The 16,876-nt window shown below is 40.6% G+C and overlaps 1 protein-coding gene across 5 annotated transcripts in view; it reads left to right on the forward strand.

Moving 5' to 3' along the window:
* The window catches only part of il1rapl1a (interleukin 1 receptor accessory protein-like 1a), a 145,425-nt gene that overhangs the window by 55,693 nt on the left and 72,856 nt on the right, over window positions 1–16,876 (forward strand). For all 5 annotated transcript variants that reach the window (XM_077617503.1, XM_077617505.1, XM_077617504.1 and 2 more), the window contains exon 3: window positions 14,798–15,083. In XM_077617503.1, coding sequence (XP_077473629.1) covers window positions 14,798–15,083 — 286 coding nt within the window. The remainder of the gene's footprint in view (window positions 1–14,797; window positions 15,084–16,876) is intronic.

The raw sequence follows: 16,876 nt of genomic DNA on the forward strand, positions 1-16,876 counted from the left end.
GTGGTATAGCACTAGCATCATTTGGGAGGAGCCTTAATTGCACACAGAATCAGGGGCAAGGAGCTGCATAAATATTTTAGAGGAACACATCAGACAAGTCAGCCTGCTTCTTCCCATCTGTTTTGTTCTTCTTCTTCTTCAGGTGTATGAATTTATATTGACGGTGCACATACGCGACCAACACCTACTCAGAGGATTTTATTTTTCTGGATGGTGGGGGCCGTTTGAGAGCTAAACCTGCCACTTGTGAGTCTTTTAAACTGGGCCACCGTCATAATAGGGCTTTGCATTATTAACGAGGCAGGCTCTCTTAATTGAAAATGTTCCTTCATCTTGAGCATTGGCTCGTTTGTCCCCCCTCTTCATATAATTGCCTTAATGCATTTAAATGCGGTCATTCACTGTGCACGGGGCTTCATCACACACGCACACAAGTAATTGGAATGATGGCAAATTTTCGATTATTATACAAAAACAAATCTTCCCAATACTTATCGGATCAGTACCATCACTATTTACGCCCATACATCAAAAATATGACTGCTTAATGACACCATTCAACAACACTTAACAGATTATATTTCAAATAAAATGTCTTCTAGGCTCAAGAAGTACTTTGTCCTATTTTTCCTTTCCTGTTAAAACATTGAATTCAATTTGCGCCATCATGAAATTGAAGCATCAGATTTGATATTGCAGATTAATGTATAGATACTGTACCAGTCCACTGCTCATTTCATTTCATTTTAGAAACCCATCCAAATCTATTTGACATCCCCATACATTTATCATTGAAATGTTGGGTGCAGATGAATAAGCAATGTAAAATGAAGGATGGTAAATAATGAAGGCGACATTGATGGTTCTAGATGCAACTAAACCGAGGTCAGTGCATCAGGCGTGAACATCGCTGTTGCTTTGGTGCGCACCTTTCCCATGACTGTCACCCGGCATCGCCGACCAAGCGGAAACATGAACGAAAGGACAGATGTGCCGAGATTGAAAGCTAATTTTAGTCGGAGACGTGTCGGCTAAATATCCTATTTCCTCCATCTTTGTGACCACATTACACATTCCTGTAGCCGGCTCTGGGCCGGAAGCTTTTATGCCTTGTAAGAGGAATACTGACATTAAAATACCCCAAGGACACAAAATCCAATTGGGCTCCAAACTTCGGTTGAGCCGTCGGTTCGGGAATGGTATTTTCTCTAAGGAGAAATGTCTGAATTTTGCTATATCTTCAACTCTTCTTCCGCAATATCACACCCCCAAATCACAATTTAACAACGTATGAAAAGCGTGGATCAAAAGTAAAAGTACTCTTAATGTGGCCCCTGTGACTGTATACATTAATACTATAGGACAAATCTTGCACTCTGTCAATTTCTATTCCTTTCTATTTTGCGAGCACTTTTTAAAATTAATATTAGGGATGAAGAATAGCCGATCACCGAGGCTGGGTCAATTGCAGGGCCAGAATGAAAGGAAAACAATTGAAATTCACATGAATATTAACATGAAATGCACAATTTTCTAATCCAGTTGGATTGGGATGCTGGAATGCTGTCGGGTTTCGCACCCACAGTAAGATTTGTGAGAAAGTAGACTGTCCACTGTACTGCACATTAATACAAGTGCTTCCATTACAATCTGAAAATCTCGGATATTTTCTGTCTTGTGCTCAGGCCAAAGATCTGTCTCATGTAAGATGATTTCTTTGCCTCCATCTTAGAATCTTTGTACCAAAAATAATCAATGATAAGTAGAATAATGGGTTGCTTGTAGAGATTTATATATTCCAAAAACATACCATGTAGTTGAACTGAATACTGTAAATCAATCGTTGGTGTGTAAAGTTTTTTTGTCCAACGGCAATCAGTTCTGTTCTGCCTCTATTCCAATGCCAACTGGTATTGATAGATGCTAGAGCTGTGAATGATGGCTTGGAGCTGCTGTTTTGTGTTGTGAGTGTGCAATATCAAAACGGTGGTGCTCTAGAAGCAGCAGTTGAGAAATGGAGGAATCCGATAAACCAACGAGGTCCGTACAGAAGAATCAATGGACAAAACACTCGAGAGACCTGAGACTGTTTCGAAGTGTGGGTTTTGGATATCAACTCACAAGCCACAACATGTTTAGTTAATCAAATAGAAACATGCACATATTGGAGTGATAAAAATGGACAGGGAGTACTTTATGAATTGATTGCCTTCCATTTTCTGCAATTGTTATATAGTGCGCTGCCTGCACAGTATTTTACGTGGGTTAATGTTAAGAGCAGGTTTCCCAGACATTTTATCTTTCAGGAGGTACCCTTGTGCCTGACTCATAGATACAATCATTTCCATATTTGATAAATCCGTTCCATATTTCAGGACAAAGCTGTGTGGTGTATTAACGGTCCGAAAGTGTCTGTGTGTGTGCCTGAAAATCCCAAATTGTGCAGTCTGGAAAGTGATGCAATGCATTGTGGGCCGTTGAAACAAAACCACTAATCTCATGATAATTCAGACTAATCCCGTATCCCTCTTCAAAATGTGCATCTGGACAGGCGTAATCTACTGTGCATTTGCCAGCTATCCAGTCACACAGCATGTGTCCTTTACACCGCACTATATAACAGTTAGCAATCATATACAGTAGTGTTGTGTTGCTATGGTAACCTTACTGCATGTGTCTAAGAGAGTTCAACCAATTATTTATTTATTTTCATTCGGACACACATTGGTTCACGAAGCCTTACTATTTGATGCAAAAGTTGGCAAACTGAGGGTGTAATCACAGTTCAAGCCAAAGTTAGTTGTTGGAATGGGCTACCCGGTTGGTTGGGCATTGAAAATGTTAAATAAATATTCTCTTTATATGAGTTTTTGAACTTGGGTTGTCTGAGCCAAATTCACCCTCTGACATACAAGTGGATCTGTTTTTATTGTTAGGGTTCTAGCAGAGATGAGACTGCAGTGATGGCTAGCAAAATATTATTCTGTTCAGGGTCGCATTAAGGCTTCAGTAACAGTAAATAGATGGATGATTACTTGCATTGCCATCTAACTTCAAGGTGCCACTATATTCGTGTGATAAACCCCTGAGCGAAGCTGGGGCTAATGACAAAATCAGCCGGAATCTATGCATTCTAACCAAGCTGTTTGAATATCAGCCCACTGTGAGTGTAATGTGTATGGCTTCCACTATCCCTCCTCCTCCTCCTTCTTCCTTCTGGTGTCAGTAGGGACGAGGGTGACGAGCAAGGGTGATAATGACTTGTCAAATTAGAAGTAATGAAACCGGCGGCGAGCGTAAACACAATTTGACATGTTCCGATGACGTTCTCACATTTCTACCACGGGGAGATTAGCGAATGATAGTGCCGTTATATTCTCACGGGGTTGCCTCTGCACACAATGGAACGTGCATAAAGAAAGAATGGCTGGCAGCTCTCCATGCAGCAGACTGACACCTGCATAAACAAACAGACATCTCTCCCTTGTGCTTTGCATTTGGAGACCTTTTGGATATGAAATGTCCCGCCATCATGGTCTGAGGGGGTTTGGCTTGGCCCACCTCCAGGTGTCCTGCTCACACCTCCTCAGCATGATGGATGGAGTTCATACATAGCCTCATCACAAATTTATTTGAATGCATGTCTCTTGTTTGCGGAGAGTGGAGTTTGCCTGGTGTTCCATTTAACGCTTGGTTGTCCTTGCAGAGACACCCATAGGGAATCCATTATTCCTAGTAGACACCAGACTTTAGAAAATGGACTTACAATAGTCCTTTCTCAATGTTTGTTTTCAAAGCTTTTTTTCTCTCTCCAAGTTTTCTAGTTAAGATTTTTAAGTCAGAGACCAAAGTTTGACTGGCGGTTGTGGTGGATGCCTAAATCTCAATGTTCGTATATCCGGCTCAGATTTTATGGCCTGTAATGACTTTACAAGTTTCGGCAAGACCGTGAATAGTTTGATGTTGTTCATGTACAGAAGTGGATCGAGGTATCATTTAGCTTAGCATGAAGAGTTGTGAGAGCCATGTTTTTTTAGCTAAGGTATCACTACTCAAGCAACCTTCCCTGCTCAGGAGTTGCCGCTTTGAAAATAAAGCAAGCTTCTATTTCGGGACCCACCGCTCCACGCTCCGCCGCTCCGTCCAAAACGAACGTTCACTGCCGCCGGCAACTCCCCTCCCGCGTACGCCACCAATGGGTTTTCCGCGTGGCAAGCCGTGCATTGCTACCACTTGTGTGAACAGGCCTTTGAGCAGGTTTAATGGGAGGTGTAAGATTTCATTTTGAGAGCTTACTGGTTCGAATTGATGCCACAATTCTTAGGTTAGATTGTATTTGCGCTGGTCTGGTTTTTGTCTGGGTTGCAGTATTGAATATCGATGAGCCAGATCTGTAAAAGTAGACCAATGCGTGGCCCCTCAGCAGTGGCCACCAACGCCCATTGCTCATTTCCCAACTTTCACCCGAGTGAGATAAAGACGCCTTTATCCCTCCTCCACCATTGGAGAGATACTATTGAGAGTCCAGAGTGCATCAATTTGGGTCTCAAATGACTTTCACCAGCTGCCCAAATCCTGACAAGCTTTATGTTCTCCTTAAAAAGAGCCCTTTTACGGCCATGAGAAAGACAGCCTGAATGAGAAATGGGAATAGAGAGGGAGGTAAGTCAAAAAGCTAATGTCTCACTGACACCCTTTTCTCGTACAACAGGGGAAATTTCTGTTCTATAACGGGTTCTGGTTAATTTGAAGTCAATTGGAGAGTTATTAAAAGGATGAGAGTGAGCTGGGCTGAACTTGGTCAAGGGCAATAAATCCACTCTGGAAGTTAGCATCACCTTCAGGCAGCATCAAGGTCTTTTAAACATCACCTTGTGTTGTCTTGATTCTGTTCAAGTAAATACTGTAAGGCATATTTATTTTTTGGTCCCATCGAACCCTCGACCCTAGAACTGTCAGGCCCACGTGCTAACCCAGTCAGCCGGGCTGCTGATTTTTGCTCTGTTTCTCTGAACTCACAGAGTTGCCATTCAAGTTATTATATTGTCAATATGTATGCAAATATCAGAAACTATATTAGATTCATCTCCCTGTAGCTGTCTATGTCTGTCTTTGCCTTTCTCAGGTAGTCAGCTATTGCCTTAATGCAACACGAACTTGGATTAAAGCACAAAGTACAATACATAGACTTCTAGCAAATAGTGTCTGGATGGTGGAGAAAGAATAGAGACAATACACATTGCGCCAGACATGGAGACTGTAATTCAATTTGGTAACAGTGACGAGCAGATGTCAGCAGATCGGCATGCAATCAAACGGTGGGACATGAGTCCATCTCCGGTCTGTTTAGCGACCTACGTTTTAGCGCAACAGTCATGTTTCTCTAAAACATTATCAATTCATGGTTTTATATTCCTTTCATTTTTCACGCATTGTCACCTCGCAGCTGTGTTAGGGTAACAAGAGCAATAGAATATGACCAAAAACAAAGAGATAGAATTGTTTTCTTGCTACACGTACTGTCTATATTCCACTGTAAATTAGTATTGGCAAAAAAGATATTCCAAAGTGCTGTTTTTTAGTCATAAACCCTGATGGCTAATCACTGTATTGTTGTATGAAGAAAAAATATGTTAACGAACCTGTCAAATTACAACCATGTCTTGTAAATTTGGCACACCACAGATAAGAGAATCCTCAAGCCTGACAAATTTGAATGATTAAATCAATTCCCATTATATAAAATAAGCCTTGAAAATCATATCGAATATATCCCGCGTTCCATCTGCAGGACTGTGTGGGCGTTCCCATTAAAAAATGACCTTCAGCTGTCAGTCAAGTACATGCCTACTCTCATTGGATCTCTGCCCAACTGAGCAGTACTCACAAGCTGTGTGATGGTTAGGCAACCTGTGGTTCTTAGCGGATATAAAATCCCTCAGTTTAAATTCTGCATTCTGCTTTAGCCCACTTTAGCCATGTCCCCTGTTTTCTTCCATGCTCAGAAGTAAATGAATGAAAATACATGGTTTCTTTAGTTTAGCTTCACTTTATGCTGCCTTAACGTCGGCGTGCATCTTTTTGTCATCATGAATTGAATTGACTACATTTATTCAACTTCTGTTTTGCAGTTTTAATTCATTTAACCTGACACATTTTTCATTGTACAGCGGCATTGTCAAAATAGACCAGTCAGTGCCAATGATCGCAAATAAGAATCCAGTCAATGAAGCAAAATGCTCAAAATATTACATTGTTTAAGCAGCTAAATGCCAGTGCGCCGCCAAAGGCTGCCCCCAGCAGTCTGGCATTGGCTTTGCTCAGCTGGTGTTGTTGGGTAGCTGCTTGGCAGTAGGCCTGAAGACACACCGCTTGTGTCATTTGCATATGCATCAGCCGTCACGTCACATTTTGTCAAAGGTTGTCTCCTTCTCCCGGCTTGTGTCTATTTATGCTCCCAATCTCTAATTGTTGACTTTTATCCTGCACAATTAAACTCCAACTTGAGCCGCAGTTCCAAATCTTTTGTGTAAAAAGGCCAGTTATTTAGTTGCACAGCAGCACAAGTTGATTTCCTGCTCAAATGTGTTCTACAACTCGAGGTTGTCAAGACGGGACTGCATAATTAATGAAGCGTGGCCATCTTACTCTGCGAGGCTAATTATTGGTAGCTTAAAGGCAAAATTGAAAGGCAGGAAAAAACAGTCTCCCAAAATGTTAAAGATTAGACTAGTGAAAAGATTAACATTTAAAGTAATGGATGGAAATTTCAATCGCAGTTTTGGTTGCATGGCGCAGCATTTAGCCCGTTTGAAAATCAATTGTTTACTATTTTAGACTGCTGCTTATTATGAAGTGAGTGTAATTGTGTTCAGCGCTTTTCTATCAAGTGTAGGTGAACACATTTAAGTGGAAAATAAGGATAGTTATACATTTATTCATTTTATGTACCGAGAGTCGCAAGGCACATTAAGACAAACAACCTTTCAGACTGCCAATCACTCCTAGGGAGAATTTTGTGTTTACCCAGCCTATCATGCATAATTTCGGAAGCCGCAGACCCCGGAGAAAACCCACACTGGCACGCGGAAAACATGCAACACACAGGCAGCCCAATTGTGGCCTTTATCTCAGAACTTTATGTAATTCACATCGTATGATAGCTATTATTTTTCATGTCACATTTAGTTAAGGTACTTTAACAGATGTACTATTTTTGAAATGACCAATCAGAGGTGCAATTTGTATTGGCGAAGTTGTTGGTCAACCACCCCTGCATGTGTGCCAGGAATAATGAAAATATGTGTCTTTTCTATCATCTATCTATTAAGGATGAATTTAAAGGACAACACAATAACATTAATCTCTGTTAACTACTTGTGTATGGAATCCTTCTTAAAACACGACATTGGTATGACAGTTGTATTTTTTGTCGCCCCCCCTCCTCTATCCGATATAATCTGAGTGATTTGACTCTTTATAATCACTGAATGGTACGTGAAAATGACAAAGTGAGTGACGGAAAATTGACGAGAGGGTAAATCTTTCCCACGTCTAAAAATTATCTGTGTTTGGTCCACATTTGCATATAAATGAGCAATGGTGAGCCAGCAGGCCGAGGATGGCTTGGAGATGGAGAAATTTGGAGCGCTGCAATACAGACGGGGAGAGATGAAAAGGACATAAACTTCTCCGGAGTTATCTCAAAGACAATGAGGAAGAGCGCGATGATAATACACACAAATTACACTGAATAAAGTGAAAAGTACGAGGTCAAACATAGGACTTCCTGGGTTTCTATTTGACCTTGGTATAATAAAAAAATCTAACAAAAAGGCAAAGCTCAAGAACATTTATCAATGTGCAGTTCGGCATTTTTGTCGGCAATTCATTCTATTCCAAGAATGTTATGATTGACTTCTAGTTTCTGATTAGAAATTCTTGGGATGATTTATTTACAGTTTACTTAGTTTGACTATTCCCTGTAGTCTTCAGAGGCTCCTTAGTTGGGTTTGCCAACCAGTCAGGGTCTCCAAACCGGTCCTTGAAAGCCCCGTAAGTCCTAATTTTTTGTTCCAACCGAATTTAACCAATGAGATTTCTGGTAATACAAGGAGCACCTGACTGAAATCAACTTGCACTGACCGTGGCCTTTTGTTGAATAGTTTGGAGACCACTGCACTAAGGGGAGCCTTGAGTTTCTCTGTGGCTTCTACTTATATAATATTTCCTTTTTTAAGTATTGTTATTTAGTTTGAATGTGTACTTTATCAATGGGTGGATGTATAAACTTGACCAGACCTCTCCAATAGTGTGTGATTGTAATGTTTACAAAGGCCATGCCAGTTCCTTGAAATAAATAATCAAATTGATCAGCAACAGAACAGTAACAGGATGAATTCATGTGGCTGCCAGACAGAAAGGCTGAATGAAACAAGCCTTATCGGTCAGTCTAATGTGTTCTTACATGACTGTCGTGGTTAAATGTGAATCTGGCTTCAAATTTCATTAAAGCCAGACCCGAGGCTGCAATTCCAATTTATTTCTAATCTACTGCCGTCAACTAAATCACTATGACGATAATCATGCAAAGTATTTACATGAATTGATCTCGGATGGCACTGCAGTTTATGAGCATTATGTTTGATAATTAGGATTTCATTGTTGTGAGTATTAGCTTTGAAACGGCAAAGCAATAAGACCATATTGGATCTTAGCATTAGCTCGAGTGCTTCTAGTTAGATGGCGTCAGTTGCTTTATCTAGTTCCCTCTAACAAGATAACACAAGAACTTTAACGTCACGGTCGTTACGTTGAGTACCCATGTGAGAACACGCGTCAGTCAAAGACCTCTTTCATGCAAGAAGAAAAACCTAATCTTTAAAAGACACAAATGAAATATATAATGGACAGAACATTAGATTGACTTTACCTCTCACTATGTAGAACTTAATAAGTATAAATAGAATTCATAAAACAATGTCTCTTGTTTACTAATAGGATGTAGACTTTCCATTGTTAGTGAATTAAATGCTTGCAAATGGCATGCATAAGGACCGCATTCTAATTGGTGGGTAGTTGTGAAAATAAGGAATTAGTGGTAAAGAGGTCGAATCAATCAGTGATGTCACTTGTAAAAAAAAATCATGCAGAATAGCAATTTTCGATAGGCAGTTAATCAGATTCCATTCTGCAAGAGGATTGAGTTTCTACATTCACAAATGTGTCAATCAAATAGTATGTAACATTTGCTATGAGATATTTCGCTCCCGTGGATCCTGAAAGAAAACGGTGCCTCCTTTTTAGCTAATTGGATGGCATTTCATAGATATCCAGTCATTAATTTCAGTTTAATCATCTTAAACCTTGGCTGAGGTTCTCTTGTTTTACTCATAACCTCAGAATTATTTGAAAATGATAGATGTGTTACACTCCTTGTCCAACAAAACGTGGTGCCAAATTGCTTTGTAAAACACAACCCAGACGGCCTATTTTGACAATGCATTACTGCCTTATGTCATGTTTATTTGGATTTTTATTTGGGTTTATTTGGATGTGAAGGCGGGGAAACTGATAGAGACGTATTTCAAGACCAGCTGCGAGCTCAAACAGCGCTGTCAGCTCTCCACTGTTGATTGGATAGCACGGTTCAAACAAGGCGGATTTGCTGCATGATTGCAGCTGATGTCACCCACAGCCCTTACGCATCCACATATTCGCCCCAGAGTTTTATCCATACAGGCCAAAGCATTTACTGTCAACGGTAAAAAAAATCCAGCTCTTAGCCACTATGTGACCCCCCAGCCCCCCCACACCCAATGGTTGGGGGGTTCGGGAAGTAAGTTGCCTTAGAACCATTGAGATGAATGGGTGTGATTCTGGAAGTGGGCGTATATATTGAGTACAAGAGAAAGCAGATGTGACGGATCGTGATTAAGAGTTCTTATCGGTCTAGATCATTGACTATCTTTGGGACCTGCCAGAACCTCGCTGCCCACCCAACATCTGATAATTACACTTCATTAGACGGGCAGGTAGTGATGAGGCTCCGATTGAGGGAGCAGCGTAATACGGGGCTTTGTATGAAAAGATTGTTGGTTTTTAATTATGGAGGAGCTGATGAGTTGGCTAAGGTGACCAGAACTGGGTTTTCAAAATTGAAAACCTTTTAAAGGTTGCTTTGTATTGTACTCACTTTAAACAATTATGTGGCTTACAGCAACTTATTAGACTTGAACAGTACATGAGATGTCTGCAAATGACAGGAGAGTGTTTTTACATTTAGAAAATGTGCAAAATGAACACGGGCTGACCAAATACTGTTAAACATGGAATACATTTTCTACGTGCACTATGGGATGATCACCACTAATATTTTCTATATTAGTATTTGACTCCTATTCACTGTTTTGTGTGATCGTGGTTAACAATTAGTTGCACCTTTTTTGGTCCTGCTTCTTGTCTTTCACTCTTTTAGCTTTCCCTTGTCACACTTGTCCTGTCCAGGTGTGGCTCACCGTCACGTCATTCTTTGTTTGTGGTACTCAGCTTTCTGTTAAGGACTTGTCAGTCGCTCGTCACGACTACACTCTTTTATTTGCCCCCCTGCTGTCGCTTTTGGCCACGTTCTGTGTACAAGTGAGTTTTTCCTTATGCTATTCCAAGTAGTACATCGTTTCTTTTTAAATAAATAATGACAGTTTACCCCTGGCATGCTGACATGTTCCTCTGCTTCCATTTTTTGGTTCCATATTTGCACTTTGTTAGTTTCTCGTGACAAATCTGTGGCGCAAATCTACACACTGGTATACATACACTTCGCACTATATAATGTTTTACGTGTAATAGACTGACGAAGAACTGTGTGAATGCAAGTGTGGTTCCAGTTGATTACTGTGTAGGTTTTGCATACAGGATTCCTCCAAAACATAAATGGTAGACTTATTGAACACTCTGAATTATCCGTGAATGTCTGTGTGTGCATGTTTGTCCAATTGTGCCCTGCGATTGTCTGGCGACCAATTTAGGGTGCCCCCCGCCCACTGCCCATGTTGGCTGGGATAGCCTCCAGCACTTGTGCGACCCTCGTGACTATAAGCAGCCCAGAAAATGAATGAATAATTGGATTACATATTTTAAAACCAATAAAAAGTCTATAGTGTGTTCATGCACGCTTGTTGGTACATTTATTCCAGCTGCCGGCTCTGTATTTGTTTCCATTGTCTTGTCACAACGGTGTCATAATGTCACAATGCTCCGAGGTGCACACACATCTTCATACTTTGACGAGCTGAATACTCTCACTTGTTTTTCTTGTGTAGTGTATCATTGGAGGCGCAAAAATGGCAGAAAAAAGCTAGTACTTAAAAACAGCAACAAGAACAACAACAGAAATGTTGCAGTTACAGACGCTGCAGTGTAGGCTTACTGTTAGGATTATTAGTTTTACATTATTATTTGTTTGCTTCTCCTAATCCTAACACTTACTTTGCAATGCACAAGTGGGGCCGCTGCACAACATACGAAAGCCGGCCAGTTTGGGGTTGTTAAGGAGTGGTGGGGCACATTCGTTACTAGAGGTGCAAAGTCCCTGAGGTCTAGGTGGGATGCGGTCCATGTGTTTTTGTGCCTGTTTGTGCTTGCACACAGGGAGTGAGAGATGGTGTAGTGACTGTGACTCCAGTGGGAAGCATTGATTTTTTGGCCCAGCATGGTTACGTGGGAAATGTCAAGCTCTAATTGAGTTGATAAAGCCATTTTGAGTTTCACATCGAAATATCTTCAACACACAAACACACAATCACACACAAAAGGACTACCCTTATGATGTGTGTGTGTGTGTGGGGGGGGGGTGTTCTATTGGGAGCCCAAGTGTACAATAGCTAATCGTATACACTTGATGTATGATCAGGTAGACATGCGGAATGTTTTTCAGATGGGTCTTGTTGATTGAGATTTGACTTCCAAGGGTTTCATGTATAGGGAGCCTTCAATGTTCAAAAGGAAACTAGAGCCTTTTGATTTATTGGGAAACTGACGGTTACAGGGAAGGAGGAATTAAAGGAAATTATTTTTTGAAAAACTCTCAGAACAGATTTTTTATCTATTAATTCAAAGAGGTCATTTATATTTTTTTATGTTGAGCTTTAGCATAGCCCTAGTTTGCCACTTTAATTTGGACTTGATTACAATAGAACAGAGCCATCAAATGTGTCAAATGGACTATATCATGTAGAATGTGTTGAGTTATATCTTGTAGTGGAATGATCAGCCATTTTGGCTGACTGAAGGCTCGTGCTTGTGGCAGCCCTTTTGGCTCATTGAATGTCATCTGTTCCTTCTCTCCAATGATTGACGTTGACTGAATGCATGAATAGTGAGTGGTAATGGCCAATCCTTTTAAGACAGATAGCAAGAAAGGCGATTGCACCTGTCTTAGAATTATATCCATTGTTGTTATTCGTGTTTACTGATAAGCACAACAACCAATAAGCGTGTCGATAGTAAAAGATAAGACAATGAAGGTAAAGGCTTTATTTTTAGAAACATAGTACACGACAAGCCAGCCAATGTTTTTTCCATTTTGGGATAGGAAGGCTGAATTATTAAAAAGCCAATCAATGGTGTCGCTTTTACAACTTTTTACATATTATTTTTGGATGGCTTTGTACAAATTAAATCAATAATTATCTGCTGTTAATAGCTCCGGATTAAAACATGATTTTTATATTGTTCTTTCAAGTTTGTTAACAAGGTTTTGAATTGAACACGTGCCACAGGAGGTGTCCCGATTTATTATTGGCAGTGATAATTAGGTGGGGGTTCGCACATTGCGCCATGATGATGTTTTCTGTTTCTCACATAAGCATGCTTTTTTTTCGCGGGCAAGCTCACAGGTAATTTGCAGCCATAATTAAGCAGACAACTATTCATATAGGGAATGTGTGCATGTGTGACTTCCCCGCTAATTAAGGGTATTAATTACAATCAGAGCTACTCCTGAGAGAGGTTGTCTCGCTCCCAGTCGAGGTTCTTAAGGCTTTATCTCACCTCACCATCTCCCCCACCAACAGCTCAGTCTATATTACATTATCATGTAATCCCAAATATACATACAGTGCAGTGCACCTGCTGTATCCAAAATATGCTGGTAGGAGACTGATAGCGACCCATCGGTAGCTAGGGTATTGAGAGGGATTTGCAAAACACTGCACTTCTCACTTTATATTTAATTATGCCACACATTTATCGTAGGGGCGAAGCCAGAACTTAGTTTTTGATTCTGCTGAATTTACAGGACTTTGCTTCAGCATGTGTTTTTGAAAATATTTCCATAACTGAATAATAGGAGCATTTGCTCAATCCCCAGGGGGAAAAAATAACTATAAATGTGTATATTATGTTTTTACGTTAACCGTGTACAATACATTTCTGACTTGTTTACGGAAAATTTGCGAGAATGGGTCAGTTGAAAAGAAGACAGGCCAAAAGATCCCAAGGGAGCTTTAGCACAAATTCATATCTCTTTATACAAAGTTAAGAAGCGTTGACTTGCTTTTTTATGAGCTTGATGCGTATTCCTGGTTAAATATCTTGCCTTGCACTTTTTTTGTGCTGTTGTGCATCCTCAGCACATAGAAGAGTCTGACATCATTTATGGAGCATTTTACAGTCGACTCCCAGATGCAACGTGAGTTGTTGCATTTCAATATTGCAAGAGTGTTGCCTGCTGAGACCAAGTTGGCACACACATGCTCTGAATGGTTAACAAAAGCAAAAGAAGTTGACTCCTTATGCTCATGTTTTATTAACCTTCCTTTGGCAAAATACAGTATATGTTAACGATTGCACTTATGAAACACCTGTTAGGTCGTATTAAATATGTCTCATAGTAAAACTCCAACTTAAACTCAGCCCTTCATTTAATTTTAGAAGGCATAAAAACATGCTTGGAGAGACTATATATAAAAATTACATTTGTTTTATTCACAGTCCCCAAAACGGGAATTAAATTGTATCTTTTTTCGCTGGAAGGTAATCAGAAATGGATAGCTCGAACTGAGCAAACTCGGCTAATCACGATACAAAAGCACAACCCGCAGTTTGAGTGACTCTCGACCTCTCATTGAATCTGTTCCCACAGTCCTTATTAATAATCAGAATAAGGGGTCCACTTCTTGAGCAGGTGAAACATAATGAAAGCTATAATTATTCATGCTGAATTATTCTCCCCGACCAAGAACTACAAGTGACCACTCGCTTGAAAGGGGGGCATTCAAGTCAAGGCAAATTTATTTATCTATTCTAACCATTCATCACAAAGGTTGTAAACGGGCCTCGGAGTGGTTTAAGTGCATATTGTCATCCTATGCTAAGTGCAATCACAAAATTTACTCTATACACGCATGCTCTCTTAACAGTTATATCCAGGTTTGTAAAAGAGGAAGCCTCCGTCTTGGAAATCTTCTCTTTATTACAGCTGAGTGCACCAGGTCAAGTTTTCACAAAAATGATGTATGTCTTTAATGCTTAGTTAGTTTGGGGAAGACTCGTAAACACGCCATTAACCGAAGAGTTTTTGGACAGAGTTTTGGCGTTACGAGTCCATTAAAGCTAGATCAAAAATCTTTAAAGCAGTAAGCGAGCTGAAAATTCAAGTTGGAGAGGATAGCAACTATAGAAAGGGAATGCCGGAAAAGTATGACCGAAACAACCAGTTGTGAAACTCACCGTTAATTCGTCCATCCTGTTGCACTGAGTGCTAATGATTTATTTTTTCTGTCTCGCTTGTTTACAGTGGATGGCTGCACAGACTGGTCGGTGGACTACCTCAAGTACCGGGTGCTGCAGGGCGAGCCCGTGCGGCTAAAATGCGCCCTGTTCTATGGCTACATCCGTGCCAACTACAGCCAGGCTCAGAGCGTCGGCCTCAGCCTCATGTGGTACCGCAGCTCTGGGCTCGGCCACAGCGACTTCGAGGAGCCCATCTCATTCGATGGCGTGCGCATGAGCAAGGAGGAGGATGCCATCTGGTTCCGACCTGCCGACATTCAGGACATCGGACTCTACTCCTGTGTCTTACGGTGAGACCGCCAAAGATTGTGCGCAATGGTTAATCGCATTTCTCAGTTTAATAAAAGAGGTTTAGAGCTTTTAAACATTACTACTGGAGTGCAGATGTGACAATGCTATATTCATACTCATTTAACGTATTTGTGATTTAACAAACATGTCAACGTTGTTTAGTGACAACGTACTACTACGTTTAGCACTTTAATAACATAATCTTCATTCCTTCCGTGTTGGTTTTGTGATTGCACTACCGCTAACAGCTTCGTGCCGAAAACTTATTTGGGGTTGATAAAATATTCCACATTGACTTTATATTTGGAGGCAAGTGTTTTGTGTCTATGTCACATCCACAATCAGCTAATGTATACCCTAGTTTACCTCTAACCCCAATCCCAATAAATGCTGTAGAGAAGAAGGGAGGAAGTAACGAAGGAAGATTCATCATCTTTCACTGCCATGACTCATCGCAGTGTCTTGCTTTTTTGTTATAAATATCAAACACCATGCATTCAATGCCTGGAAAATAGTTGTTACATGATTAGAATGACTACAAACCAAATTCACGGTGCTAAAATAAACCGAGCAAAATACTAGCCACATTGTATAACGTGGTTTTAAGCAATGGTACATGAATACCTCATTAAATTGAATTGGGGCATTCTTGTAGGGTTGAACAAATAAGTGTAATCATGTAGAAGAATAGTATACGAAGCATACACTTAAGTTGCGAGACGTTTCTGTTTCTACAGAGGTGCGTAATAAGATTAAGATGCACAGTGGTGTCGCGGTAACTTATTAACCTTTACGGCAGATAACATCCCTCACTAATTGGCTCGTTGGAGCTCTCCATTTTGCAGAGTTTTTAATAAACTGGGTTAAAGGCCTCTTAAGGAGCCGAAGAGGCCTGAAGTGTGCTCAATAAGTGTCCCTCTGAAATGTACGGAGATTTATGTGGCCGCATTTTTCAGCAACAAACGAGTGTTTTTCATTCTCTTTTTAACGTTCAGTCATTTACCGTTGACATGCAGCAACAAGCTTGCGTGTACTTGAAACTAAACGCTGATGGCTTTGTCTTCTAGCGTTCGTTTTCATTTGACACTCACGGAACATAGGACACGGGAGATTTTTCTCCCTTATGGTCTTTTTTAGGGACATTTTGATGAAAACACACCCAAAATTGCACCATTTCAAATGTGTTCCACTTTGGATGCTCCATTGTGGCTTGTTTTATTACACGGCTGCAACTTATTTTTATACAGTCGTGACCGATATGAATGGTAGAGAGGACACATTGTGGAAATGAGCCTCTGGAGTGGCTGCCCACCCATCAACCATGAAATTACACAAGCAAGTGGATATTTTACAAACTCCAAATGTGTCTTACACAAAAGCTTTTCTCCAGCAGCTTCTTTCCGCTCATAAAGTCAATGCTACCTGAGCGCCAATATCGGCCATTTTCGTCTGGAACCGCTTTCGTGTCAACACCAACAGCATAGCTCTCTTCTCAGATACGCATTTTGGGATTGGGATCACATGTGCACACGCATGGAGAAACAAACATACGCAAGCAGACTCACACTATTTGATACTCACAGTATTGACTATTCAATTCCTGTCGTCCTATCGAACGTGACCGCGGCAAGTCGACATTTGGCGTCCCATCAATGCAGAAATCTCAATGTCAATGTGTTTTTATGGCTGTTAAACAAGTGCGTCTATATGCTCCCATTAGACCTTTGTGGCTCAGCTGTGTTATTTCTGAAGATCTCTGCTTTACTCAGCTATAAGTAGACAATTGCCTCCA

This window comes from Stigmatopora argus, chromosome 13 (genome assembly GCF_051989625.1).
Source record: "Stigmatopora argus isolate UIUO_Sarg chromosome 13, RoL_Sarg_1.0, whole genome shotgun sequence".
Lineage (NCBI taxonomy): Eukaryota > Metazoa > Chordata > Actinopteri > Syngnathiformes > Syngnathidae > Stigmatopora > Stigmatopora argus.